Here is a 14,314-nt window from a genome sequence, read left to right as displayed (position 1 = left end):
AAAAAAAAGAACTATAAGTAGATCTCCCATTTGATCCAGCAATCCCACTACTAGGTATCTACTCAGAGGAAATGAAGTCATTTTATTGAAAAGATATTTGTGCATGCATGTTTATAGCCCCGCAATTCACAGTCACAAAAATATGGAACCAGCCCAAATGACCATCAAAGAATAGATAAAGAAAATGTATATGTGTACCATGGAATACTGCTCAGCCAATAAAAAGAATAAAATAATGGCATTTGCAGCAACCGGGATGGAATTGGATACCATTATTCTAAGTGATTCAAACTCAGGAATAGAAAACCTAATATTGTATATTCTTACTCAATGAGAGCTAAGCTACGAGGATGTGAAGGCATACGAATGATACAGTGGACTGTGGGGTCTGGGGGAAAGGGTGGGCAGGGGCTGAGGGATAAAAGACTACACATTGGTTACAATGTACAGTGCTCAGGTGAGGGTGCACCAAAATCCCAGAAATCATCACTAAAGAACTTATTCATGTAACCAAACACCACTATTTTCCAAAAACGTATGGAAATATAAAAAATTAAAATTAAAAAAACCTTAATTTTACTAGTTCTTAAGAATACACTTAACTTTCCATTTTTATTAACTTCTTTGGTGTACTCCAGACAGATCTGCCAGTGACCTGAAAATTATATTAATTTATGAAAAGAGCATGAATGGCCGGGTGCGGTGGCTCATGGGTGTAATCCCAGCACTTTGGAAGTCCTAGGTGGGTTGATCACCTGAGATCAGGCTTGCAAACCAGCCTGACCAACATGGAGGAATCCCATCTCTACTTTAAAAAAAAAAAAAAAAATAGCAGGTCTTGGTAGCACATGCCTGTAATCCCAGCTCCTCAGGAGGCTGAGGCAGGAAATCACTTGAACCTGGGAGGCAGAGTTTGCAGTGGCAGTGAGCAGATATTGTGCCATTGCACTCCAACCTGGGCCACAAGAGTGAAAATATATCTCAAAAAAAAATAAATTATTTTAAAACTTTTTTTTTTAGTATTTACAGAATATCATAGGTTCAAAATGATGTCTCATGTTAAAAATTTGCTTAGATTGAAAATTTCTAGGGTATAGAGGTTACACATGATGCTAACTTATTTTATATATATATATATATATATATATATATATATATATATATATATAATTGCACTTTAGGTTCTAGGGTACATGTGTAGAACATGAAGAATTGTTGCATAGGTACATACATGGCAATGTGGTTTGCTGCCTCCATCCCCCTATCACCTATGTCTGGCATTTCTCCCCATGTTATCCCTCCCCAACCTCCCTACCCCCCCCGCTGTCCCTCCCCTAGTCACCCCCAACAGACTCCAGTGTGTGATGCTCCCCTTCCTGTGTCCATGTGATGTTAACATTTTAAAAATGGCATTTAGAATAGTGTTAATATCTGCGTGGTCAATTGTTGTAGCAGAAAAACACTGCTGGGTTAGAATCCAGTTCTGCCCGTTTACTGGTCATGCAATCTGTGCCAAAGTCATAATATTCTTGAGTAAAATTTTCTTTATAACATATAATTTATAATATGTAATATATTTATTTATTTATTTAGAGTATATGTATAATATATTATCATGGAATTTGCTAAATAAAAGTGAAATATTTTGTAAAATTATGTTTCCTAATATGAAAAACAATGATTTTGATTAATGAAAATAACTGAAATATTATTTGCCCCATTATTATTAGTATTTCATTCAATTCTATTTCATTAGCTCTTCTGATTATATCAAAATTTCATTAGTATCCTATGTCATATTGCATATGTATTTAGTAAAGATATATTCTTGGTGGGGCGCGGTGGCTCACGCCTGTAATCCCAGCACTTTGGGAGGCCGAGGCGGGTGGATCACGAGGTCAAGAGTTTGAGACCATCCTGGCCAACGTGGTGAAATCCTGTTATCTATTAAAAAAAAAAAAAGATATATTCTCGATTATTCATTGTGACCTCATTACTCTTAATGACAGTGTGGTTGTAGCCAGTAAAATTACTGATACACTTGCCATTGTCTATTATTTACAGAAATCATCTTGTGGCTTAATTTTATCTACTTGCTTGTTGGATGCTTGTCTTTATGTAATTTGGCAGTACTTTGCTCTAGTGCTCTGATGCTGGGCAGCCATACAAATGTCAGAACTACTTTTTATTGATGTCAGTTTGGAAAGGGGATGTCTAAAATAGCATATATTCTCAAATCTTTTGTGAAGTTACAATAAACCTCCTTCCTATTAATATACTACATGCTTGGTCTCACTGTTTGGGAATTTATGTGGTTGATTCCTGGAAACACTGGAACAAATCTGCCACCTTTAGTAAAAAAAAAAAATTCAGTATCCACAGAGTTGTCTGAATTTCCCATAGAAGAACGTAGCACATGATATTTCAACTTGCTGGTTACAAAATATGTCAGGTAATTGGGCTGTAGTATTTGGAGGAATTAGCACATGTGGTGAATTTTGGTCTAGACTAGAGTCAGATTCCCTGGTTTTAATTTCTATATGCCAAATGGTATTCATGGGATTCCAGGCCAGTTGAATAACTTCCCTTGGCTTTGGTATCTTCATATGTAAAATGAAAGTAGAAATTATACCTATCTTATTTTTTTTGGTGGGAAAGGGAAGGATTAAATTAACAATATTAAAATAAGATATTAACAATATTAAAACATGTTAGTGGGCTTAGCACATTATCTAGTACTCCAGGCCATTTAGTAAATATTAGTAATATTAATATTGTTGTCATCAAAATCATTAATATCGCAGGGTTCTAAGTTTAACTCAGTTTTGAAGACTAACAGTATTTTAACATCTGTATTACATACCAATTTCTTAAAAAAATTCTCTGAAACTATTAATCAAGAATGGAAATTGTTTGAAATTGCAACGTATTTACAAGAAAACCTTTTTAATGTGTACCAGAAATGAACTCTTCTTCAGTTTCAGCATGATTTTTAATTGACAAGTGCAGGTTTAGTGTGACTAAACAAATGCAAGTAGGGTTTCTGTATGTCATTTTGGGAGGAGTACTTCGAAAATTTATATGTTTTACAATTAACTTTGCCAGCCAGATTATCATAGAAGAATTTCACTGATCCTTTAATTTAAAATGCAGTAAAATGTCATCAAGTGATAAGAGGAGAAACTTTAACTGATTAAGCCACAGTCATTTAATTAAGTTCCTTTGAACTAGAACATGAACCTGAATATAGTAGTCAGTATTCATAATACCCCTTGTAGATCTTACTTTACAATGTAAGTTTAACTCCTAGTTGATTTAGGCCTTTCTTTTTGTTGTTGTTGTTCTTATTACATAGTATTTTTTAAAGTGTTTTTCAGTAGCTTAATCATTGTATGAATCATCCACAGTAAAGCAGTATGTTGGCTTTTAATATTTGATAACAAAAGTTAATTATCATGACTTCTCATAATCAATGAGAAGCAGAGACTGGGGACTAAGATGCTATATCTAAAGCAATACCGACTATATAAATCAAGTTTTAACAACTGAGTGAATAACATTTTATTATGAAGCAAACTGTAATGAAATAAATCAGAATAACTTTCTCTCAGAAAGCTGGATTTATACTTGCAGTAGGTTTTCTTTTAAATAACATTTATTGCATGAGTTAGAAATGCATTTGATTGCAAATAGTAGAAAATCCATCCAACCATGGCTTAAATAGTTGAGTGTTTATTTTTCATCTGTAAGGAGATGTTCAGAAGCAGGCAATCAGGCTGGTCCATCTGCTCCAGGATGTCTTACAAAGACCCAGACCCCTCCTACCCTTTTATACCACTTAAACACTTCCTTTTCCTAGGTGGGTTCATTAAGATGGCTGCTGCACCTTTAGGCGGCATTTCAGAGTTATAAGCAGAAAGCAAGGATAACTGCTTTCTGCTTGTAACTGTGAAATGATATAACTAAGGACCAACAGGGCTTTCTCCTGGAGAGACTTTGCCATTTTATTCAGAAAAGGACATTGCCTAGGAAATTATCTTTCCATTGCATTGGTCAGAACAACCACCTCCTACCCCTCTGACCCTAGCTGGAAGAGGTAAAAAATTGAGTATTTTTAGTTGTACATATTTTTTGATTAAATCAGATGATTCACATAGTAAGAAATAATCAGATGGAGGAATGGAAAATCGGAGGAATGGAAAATCTGAGGAAAAAAAGGAAGTCCTTACTCAACCAAGTTTTAAAAATCATGTTAATAATGAAAAAGCATTATTTATATATAAAATTCCTCAAGCTTAATAATTTAAAAGTCCAAATAATACAATGAAGATGTTTAATATATTTTTCATAGCGGCTAACCTAAGTAGAAAAAACTAGTGGTAGAGGAGTATTAAAATTATTAGGTTTAGTTATTTGGTGTTAACCTGTATTGCTTTTTAAATATGAAATAAGGCTAAGGTATAAGTTAAGAAAAGTTACATCAACTTTTTTTGTTAACTACCAATGAATTTTGCAAATATAAACATTAAAGTCCACATAAATATTATGGAAACATCAAATTTTATTGTATCCTTAATTATGCTCACATGAGAAGCTCTTTTCCCTTAATTTATTTCAATATATTCTAGTTTGACTCTCATAGATTAAAAATGCCATTTCAGTAGATGGTTCTTCATCTATAATATATTGTCAAATCATATGCTGCACTAACCTGTAATTATTCCCTATTTGAAGCATGGTAAAATAAGCCTACCAAATTTTGAAATCACATTTAAAAAGTAATTTAGCTTATTTTTTTCAAAAAAGAGGTAAGAGTGTAATTCATTTAGACCCTATGTTATGATTCTTGTAATAATAGAAGGATGTGGAGTAAAAAAGGTTCATTTAGAGAAGAGTAGGATTATAATGCCTCTGAGAGTCTGAGGACAAGGTAGGCTATTCAGGTAAAGTGTCGTCTTGCTAGAATTTTACAAAGATGGATAGAATTTTAGCCAGCACCAAGAGCAAAGGCTTGAAGGAGTGATACAGTATGGTTTGATTTTGGTTACATTATTGGCCCTTCCATATAAGACAGAAAATAAGAGGTGGAGTTGCCAATTCATGAAGCCATTCAAATAGATTAGTTTGGATTAGCAAAATCCTGAACAATTTTAAAAACTCAAATTTAAATGGTAAAATTTTTATGTTAGAATTAGTAGCTTTATTTTCCTACCATTTTTATACGTTGTACCTAAGTACCTATGCCCATTTATCTGTTTTGTGAATAAGAGAATTTATCTAGTTAATTCAAAGAAAACTTTTCTTCTGAAATGTATGTGTTATGTACATATTTGAGTTACTTTGAGTAAGGCAAATGACTTCTCTGGGTATCTTTTAAATATATGTAACTAGTGTTTTTTGTTTATAAGTATAAGAATGGTATTTGTCTATTGCCATTTTATATATTTGTTGTCATATGAGGTTGCTTTTTCAAATAGGTGATAGGTGAACAGGTCTTGCTCTGGAAAATAAAAGGGACTTTTTGTATTCTGTATTTTTTCAAAGAAAACAATTTGATTCGTTTTTTTTTTTTTTTTTTTTTTGGGGTTTTTTTTTTTTTTTTTTTTTTAAGTGGAGGGGATTCCAGGGTAAGCTCATGTATTCTTAGATTAAAAAAAAAAATCCTACCAAATGAAAATGTTAGTTTATTTCAGTGGGTCTTTGTATGATAAAAAATTATCATCATGTTCTACTGATATGTATTGCTAGTGTAGCAATAATATATTCATTACAATGTGCCAGGGAAGAGACTAAAGATTTTAAAATATACCTTTTGTTTAATCACATCATCTCCATGAGTTGACATCCCAAGTAGTCCATTAGCTGCTCAATTCTGTCTTTTTTGCATTGTTTTGCTAACTGTCTATCAAAATCCAGTGTCTAGCCTTGGGCCTGCTATAAACAATCTGGCAAGATATCATTCAAAAGCATCCATTACTTACAGGAGTATGGTAACTTCGAAGTATCAGGGATTAATCAAGGATGGAAAGTAAAAAAGCATATTTAGCTTTTAACAGTGATTTATTTTAAATGTGGGAAATAAATCAGATGTTTACTGCATTTCTAGGAAACAGAAGTCAAGTCTGCCTAGCACAGCATTATAAAAAGCAAACTAATAAAAACTTCAGTGTTGATTTTTGGTTAACCTATTTGTATGTATACATTTTGTTTTATAAAATCCACTTTCCTTTTTACAAACTTAGAAATAAACCAGTCACTTTACTTATGGTAAGAACCCACTTTGGGTGTTGAAACAGATTCTATCACTAGCAGATTCTGTTTTACTTCTTTTATTACAAAATTATTTTTAGTGTCTGTAGTTGAACTATCTACCCTTAAACCTAATTCTCAAGTCAATGCTTTTTTATTAACTTACTCTATATTAATTACAAATTTAAATTTAAAAATCATAGAGTCCTATCTCCTGCAAAATTAACCCACAGTGTTTTCCTTTTTATTGAGATATAATAAACATTTATAATAAATAGTGCATGTTTTGCTTTGTTTCCATTTTGCCTTGAAGGACAAAAATGAGTTTTCCTGGGAAAATAAAATGTAAAATAAATGTGTCTTCTTGAATATTTTCATTAGTTTTAAGTTGAGGCCCTCTTTGGTTGGAGGGGGAAGCCTGAGTCAGTGACATTCACTTGCATTGTCTCACGTGATTGAATGTTTATATAACAGCAATTTCTATGAAACATTCCTCCTTCTCTTAGATTTAAACGTTGAAGGCCCAAAGCTGAAATCACTGGGTAAAACCTGCCTCATATTGTAAGGAGTTGCTGGATATATTCATGCAGGATTGTCAAAATGATTGAAAACTGCTTTGGTGACCATTCACCACCATTGCCTGCCTTGATTTGCTGAAGAATATTGACAAGAATTATTAATGTAGATTGTGTCAGCCTATTGGGGAGTTTGTTGTCCTGGGACATTTCATCATTTTTATTCCATGGAAGACTGAAGAGAAGAAATCCAAGTGAGAGTTCCTAGGAGACCTGACACGTGTTTGTTGCTGTTGGGTTTGGTGTGCCTAAGTGAATACAGACAGTCAGGAGCATCCAAGATTTGTGAGTCCTGAAACTTACACAATATAAAGAAGTCTATATTACGTTTGCAAATTTTAAAGACTTTGACAATGTGAACATATTGCTAAGGACTTTTTCAGGGATTTGGAAGAGGCTTATGCAAGGGACCCTGAAGCTTAAATTTTCTTAATTTAAAAATAAATCTATGTCCAACATAAATGAATATTTGCATCCCACTTGCATGAAAAATTGCTGAAGATACCTGCAAAGACAGAATTCTGCAAGACTGACAGCAGATAATGCATCTAGCATTTTAATGGCAAGGATGTCTTAGTTTGCCATAAGCTAACTGCATTCTGGAGGAAATAGCTGGAAATACTTGCCCTAAGAGGAATTCTGCCCAAAAGGGCTACTTGCTGGAAGGGAGCACCTCCTAACCTTAAGAAAATCTAGGATAATTCTCCATGGTTAGAATCTGAGACAGAAGTCTTTAGAATTACAGCCCACCCTCTCCTTCATCCTCTGCAAAAGGTGAATTAGTGAAATATCAACCATTAGTAAGTCTAAGGCATCTCGAAAGAAAACAAAAGAAACGACAATTACCCTATATGTGTCCTATAAAGAAACCAGCATCTGTTGATTGCTAGAATGGAAAGCAAGAAAACCAGCCTGTGTTCAACAAGGTAGAATGGAGAGGTGCCTGTGTTTCACTCTTTACTAGTAATTATCATGCCTACTGCCTTGTCCAATTTTGTAAGAAAAAGAAGATGGAATGAGGGTGAGGGAGGAGATGGAGAGAGTGAAAGGTCAGACTACACATCCCTAATGATATAGAGTGAAAAAAGATTGAGGTTTGATTTTAGAGTATTGAACCACTTAGTAATAAAAGTGAGTTGTAATTATCAGTAAAGGTACTGTTCTAAACCTGGAAGTTACCTGAAAGACTGAGATGTTATCAGAGTATTGAAGAACAAGGACTTAACAGAATGAAATAAAAGCTGGATTTTTCACCACCCTTGTAGGCCTGTTTCCAGGGCACTGGAGTGACTATCTTATTCTGTATTCCTGTTAACATAAACTGCCCGAGATTGCAAGAGAATCAACCTTATAGGGTAAGAATTATCTTAATTATGTGGCAGCGTTTCTCCAAACATGAAGAGAAACATTGGAAATACACTTAATAAAATTCTATATATATTTTTTTCTTCTGGGAAGTAGTTAATTTTCTTATTGATGTTAGTACAAAATGTTTTTAATTATTAAGAAGTCCAGATGTCTAATTTAAAAATGGAACTAGACATACATAGAAGCATTAACAATTGTTCTGAAATGTAGTTTTTCCTTTATATGTTATCATAGATGTCTTCATTTAATTACTATTTTAATATTTATTTTCTGCAGAATATTTCAAATTTTTGAAGAAATATATTGGATATCTTTCGCTTCCCCTGCCATATAGTTTTGAAAGCAAAAGCAAACTGAGTAATCTTGATTTTAAGTGAGTGACATGCCTTGCACTGTTTCATAGAAAATTGTTATGGCTTGGATAAAAAAAAAATTGGCTCTATCCTTCTTATTTGATACATTAAAATCTGTAATAAGTTCCATTTTGAGTTTTAAGTTATAATTTCTACTTCTAAGGAGAGACTACTCTGTCTCTATTAAAGTCCTAGGGCAGCGCATAAAATTTTTTTGTGGCTTTGCTTTTTGGAACCTTGCAATGTGTTCTGAATTATTCTTGGGGTTTCAGTTTCCTGTGCTTCTCTTTCCTCTCTTGTTTTCTAAGTTTGTCATACATTGGTTGGTATAACAATAATTAAGTTGGTATACCAACTTAATTATTGCAGCTCTTATTGTGAGTCATTTTAATATTTAGAACCTGAGCCTATTTTAAATCTAAGAGACACTCAAGGCAAAAAGAAGTATGTACTATTTTACCATTGCATCTTGGCCTTGTAGAACAGAAGAGAATGACAGGAGTCACTAGTTCTTAAACACAAACAACAAACAACAACAAAAACAACTAAACAAAAACAAACCTGACACTGGATTATGCTTGTGGGCCCCCTGAACTGACTTATTCTAAAACAACAACAAAAACAAAACCAAACCTGATGTTGGATTCTGGCTGTGGCCAACCTGAATTAACTTATTCTTATCAACTCAGAGTGTTTTACAATGCATATAGCCAGTGAAACAACAGAACTTGTAAAGAGCAACGAATGTGGGGAGAAAAGAACAGACTCTTACCCTTAAAAGTATGTATATGAATGAAAAACAAGTCCAAAATTCCATGCCTTTAAAGATGGAGTGACAAGGACAAAGTGTACTCTTCCACCTGAAACAACTGAGCAAAATATATTAAACACCAGTTTTTCAGGACAGTTGGATGTTAGACAAAGAAGTTCAATGATTCCTGAGAGACAAGAAACAAATAAGACTGAAAACTGCCCCAGCTTACTGCTTATATTTTTTCCAAACTGTGGTGCAAGAAGGGGGACCCAAGTGAAGCACAGAGTTATCCTTGAGTTGAGGAGAGGTCACCATAGTGGCTAGAGTTTACAGGTTAAAACATCAGAGAGGGGAGAGCTGCAAGGGAGAAATAACCCTGGATATTTACAAAGATCTATAGTCTTCAGCTGGGGACTCTCAGCGCATGTCCATGATTGAGGATTACCTGAGGCTGAAAAGGAACCAATCAAAAGGAGTAGAGGTCATGTGCTGGAAATTAGGCAAGGCCAGGGAGAGTTCTTGCTCACACCAGGCAGAGGAGAAAATCTCATAATTTTGTGACATTGTGTAAAATGTTCAGGCAGGTTTTGTTTCAGTACTGGGGCAAAATTAGCTCTAGATTGAAGTTTGTTCTAGATCTGCTTTAAAAAGGTTTAAAAGCAATATTTGAAAAGATGAAACTGTTTACAAATAACTTCATCATGCTCAGAACAAAACTCAAAAATATTTGTGGAAATACAAAAACATTTATCACCCAACAATGTAAAGTTCACAGTTTCTGTCATCCAAGAAAGTAAATTTCACAATTTCTGGCATCAAATTAAAAGTAACCAGACATTCAAAGAAGCAAGAAAATATGATTCTCAAAGAGGAGAAAAATCAATCAAGGACCTTAAGACAGTTATTAAAGCTGTATTCTTTATGTACATAAAGCTAGAGGAAGGACTGAATCAGTAGAAATACACAGAAATATTAAAAATATTACAGCCAAGTTTCTAGACATGAAAACTATAATGTTGGAGATGAAAAATAAATGGAAATGATTCAAAATGAACCCCCCCCCCAATTTTTTTTAAAGGAGCATCAGTCGGGTGGGGGTTATCTTAAAGCTGAAGAGTGGGGGGACAAAAATGGTTGAAGAAACAGTAGCCACAAATTTTCCAAATTTGATGAAAACTAAAACTCCATGTACACATGTATTCAAAAAGCTCAATAAATCTCAAGGAGGCAAAACAAAGAAAACTACCAGAAGACCTACCACAATTAAATTTATTAAAATTAGTGATAGTACTTAATTTTATATATGTACCACATTTTAAAAAATACATTCATCTGTTGATGGACACTTAGGTTGCTTCCAGTTCTTAGCTATTATAAACAGTGCTGCAACAAATATAGAATGAGATCCAGTCATTTGGAACAACATGGATGGAAATGAAGATCATTGTGTTAAGTAAAACAAGCTAGGCACAGAAAGACAAGCATTGCATGTTCTCACTTATTTGTGGGATCTAATAATCAAAACAATTGAACTCACAGAGATAGGCAGCAGAAGGATGATTACCAGAGGCTGGGAAGGGAGGTGGGAGGTTGGAAGTGGGGAGACCGGGATTGTTAATGGGTACAAAAAAATAATTAAAGACTGAATAAAACTTACTATTTGATAGCACAATAGAATGGCTATAGTCAATAATTACTTAATTGTACATTTTAAAATAATTTAACACCTGTAATTGAATTGTTTGTAACTCAAAGAATAAATGCTTGAGGGATGGATACCCCATTCTCTATGATGTGCTTATTTCACATTAAATCAAAACATCCCATGTACCCCATAAATATACATGTACTATGTAGCCACAAAAATCAACACTATATACTATAAAAAATAAAAATTAAATTAGTGATAGACAATCTTAAATGTAACTAGAGAAAAAAAGACACAAATATACAGAATAAAGAAAAGATGACTGCAGATTATCCTCAAAATGAGTGCAAGCCAGAAGACAGTGGAAAAATATCTTTAAAATACTGAAAGGGAGAAAACAAGTCAAGCTAGACTGCTGTAACCAGTAAGGACTATCTTTTAAAATAAGAAGGTGAAATCAAGCATGTCTTTCATACATACAAAATTGAAATAATCACCAGAAGCTCCACATCGCAAGAAATTTTTAAAGGAAGTCCTTCAGGAGGAGGAGAAAAATAATCCCAGAGGGAGTGAATAACATGGAAATGGTGACTACATTAGTAAATATTTTAGAAACCCACCCAAAGTTCTTACTTTGAATTATTTTATTATTGTTAATGCTGTACTTATTTTAAAAAACTAGAAAGCAGAAATCATAAATTATATAGTTAAGGAAAAAATAACTTTCAGACTTCTAATCTTCTAAAGTTACTCCTGTGGGGGTGGGTAGAACCTCAGGTTCTATTTTTGTACTTTTTAGTAGAAGGGAGTTTATAAAATCTGTAGCATGTGGGAGTATTAACCTATTATACTATTTCCCATGCAAAAACAGGTCTTAAATTACTATAGAGGACTAAGTGTTATTTTTATAAGATAACCACTGTACCAGCTCCTGAGAAAATTTTCAACCGTGTCCAAAATTTCACATTGGACAGAGTGCAAGATATTTTTTCTTTCATGTCCTCATTCCCACATAAAGAGTTCAAGTTCCCAGTCTCTATTTAAGATTCTCAGAATAAGCATCCAATTGAATTTTCCATGAGTGAAGAGTTGGTGCTCTCACACAATTTTTTTTCTCTACTGTCTCCTGCCATTTGCCTTCCTTATTACCTCTTGGGGAAGGACCATCCTTCTCCACTTTCCTTTTCATGTAACTATAATTTCCTACTCTCCAGAGACTCCCAACCTTCATCCTGTCTTGGCTTTTGGAACAGAACAACTCATGTATACATCTGAGTCTTTCAAATGCTTCTCCTACGTCTAAAGGCTTGAGGCTTCCTCGAGTCATTGTTTTAATATGGGCAGAGGGAAAGAAAATTAGCTCACAAACTGGTGTTCCCTTCAGATTACAGAATGAGAAATGTGCACAAAATGTATGCAGAAGCATACTGAAGCTAATGCTCCAAGATACATCCCACCAAATATGTTTTGACAAATGTGACTTTTCTGCCTTTATTTCACTATCAGGCAAATAATACAATATTTTCCTATGTGTTCAGCAACTAATATTGTATTGTGTCCTATAGGGACATATATATTTTCTTCTCTGTAAATAGAAATGAGAAGCCGTGAGGTATAGAAATGGAAAGGACTGACTGAGGAGAAGAAAAATCTCTTTATCTATTTGTCTTAGAGTAAAATGAAGTGTAGTAAACATAAACTCCCCAGGTAATAATAGTAATTATAGATTATTTTTCATTTTTAATGCTAGTTGTTACCTTTGAGTTAACAATTTTTATTATCACATGCTTGTCAGTGTATTGTTAAAACAGATGGAGAGATTTCCTTATTGTTTTTCTTCAATTCTGCACTGGGATTGGAAACTATTTTTAGTAATGGCTTCTGTTATTATTTCTCTGATTGATCATATGTTTCCTGTTGTTGCCAGTGATTAAAAAGGTATCTGCTGGTCTCTTCGAAACTTGTTCAATAGAGTGCAGATTTTACCTCCCATCCCACAGACCAGTATGTTCATTTTTGTTAGTAGAATTTTAGTGTTGTAACTATATAATGGAAGCCATTCTTCATTAAGGAGGGTGTTTTGTTTTTTTAATAATACCCCTTTGCCATTGTGGTGACTGTTGCCTTTTTAGAGAGAAATTATAGGACTTTGATGTCACGCCCTAGATGAGACTTTCCAGTTTTAGCATCTGTCCCTTTGGCATGTTTCCTGGTGTTGACAGTTGGGTAAGAAGACACCCCTGGGTTTTATAAAGTCCTCCTGCTACAGATGGTAGGCTTTTGCTTTTAAAGAGTCTGTTTTAGCACTGACTCTCTTTTTAATCTCCTTTCTATATTTTTTTGGTGAAAGTTTTATATAATCAAAAATGACAATTCTTGCATAGAAAATCAGTACAAAATCATTTTAATGTGGTACATGAGATGAAATCAAAACCACAAGTTTTGGATTGTCAGAATCTACCAATTCTAGCTCTGTACCTCACTTGTCAAATAGAAAACCATGCAAATTGCAAATAAGACCAATACAAAGCTCTTTAGCCACCTTTCTTGAGTGTTTATACTGGGTACCACATAACTGAATATTTCACTTAGCACAGTATAGGTTTCTAGAGAATTGTGTAACTGGAATTAATGTTGAGAGAATACTCAGTCTGAGTTTCTGGGAAACACTCCCTGTAGAGTTTCTGAGAAACACAGCTTTTAATAATCTTAGGAAGTATTTATTGAGAAATTGTCAGATGCTGGTCTTTAAGTATTTTTATAGATTATTAAGCCTCACACACCTTATGAGGTATAAACTGTTATTACATTTGACATTAGACGAACCTGATAGTAAGAAAGATTAAGTAACTTCTTCAAAGTCAAACAGCTAATTAATGGTCCATCTGAGTTATGAACCCTTGCATTCTGACCACAAACCACATTCTGATAACTGCTTATCTGCAGCATAAACGATAAGCCTCTTTTTGACTCACATTTGCCTGATTAGTTTAATTCAAAGTAGCTTAGAAACAAAATTATGTTTTTGTTAACTTTGAGATGTCATTTTCTAGTGTTATAGTTTGTAATTTAATGATTTATTTTTTCCATTTATGCTTTTTGTTTTGGTCTTCCTTAAAATGATTGACAGAGAATCAATTGCCTTAAAAATTACCAAAATCAAATTGTTTTATTGTTATTGGGAAGTGGTCATTTCTTCATTCAAATCTTCTTCTTATGGAAGTAGGTAGAATCAGATGAAAATCTAAGTAAAATGGCCGGGCGCGGTGGCTCAAGCCTGTAATCCCAGCACTTTGGGAGGCCGAGGCGGGTGGATCACAAGGTCAAGAGATCGAGACCATCCTGGTCAACATGGTGAAACCCCGTC

The 14,314-nt window shown here is 33.9% G+C and overlaps 1 protein-coding gene across 3 annotated transcripts in view; it reads left to right on the top strand.

Moving 5' to 3' along the window:
• The window catches only part of KCNJ3 (potassium inwardly rectifying channel subfamily J member 3), a 151,852-nt gene that overhangs the window by 34,391 nt on the left and 103,147 nt on the right, over positions 1 to 14,314 (top strand). The window contains exon 3 of one of the 3 annotated variants that reach the window (XM_037736587.1): positions 8,090 to 8,156. The exons of the other annotated variants lie outside the window; for them this stretch is intronic. Coding sequence (XP_037592515.1) covers positions 8,090 to 8,139 — 50 coding nt within the window. The 3' untranslated portion in view covers positions 8,140 to 8,156. Of the gene's footprint in view, positions 1 to 8,089; positions 8,157 to 14,314 lie in introns of those variants that run through there. 3 annotated transcript variants of the gene reach the window in all.

The sequence above is a fragment of the Cebus imitator genome, unplaced genomic scaffold (genome assembly GCF_001604975.1).
Source record: "Cebus imitator isolate Cc_AM_T3 unplaced genomic scaffold, Cebus_imitator-1.0 Scaffold27, whole genome shotgun sequence".
In the NCBI taxonomy this organism is placed as follows: Eukaryota; Metazoa; Chordata; class Mammalia; order Primates; family Cebidae; genus Cebus; species Cebus imitator.
Note: the sequence above shows the minus strand (reverse complement) of the source record. Positions and strands in the feature narration are given on the sequence as shown.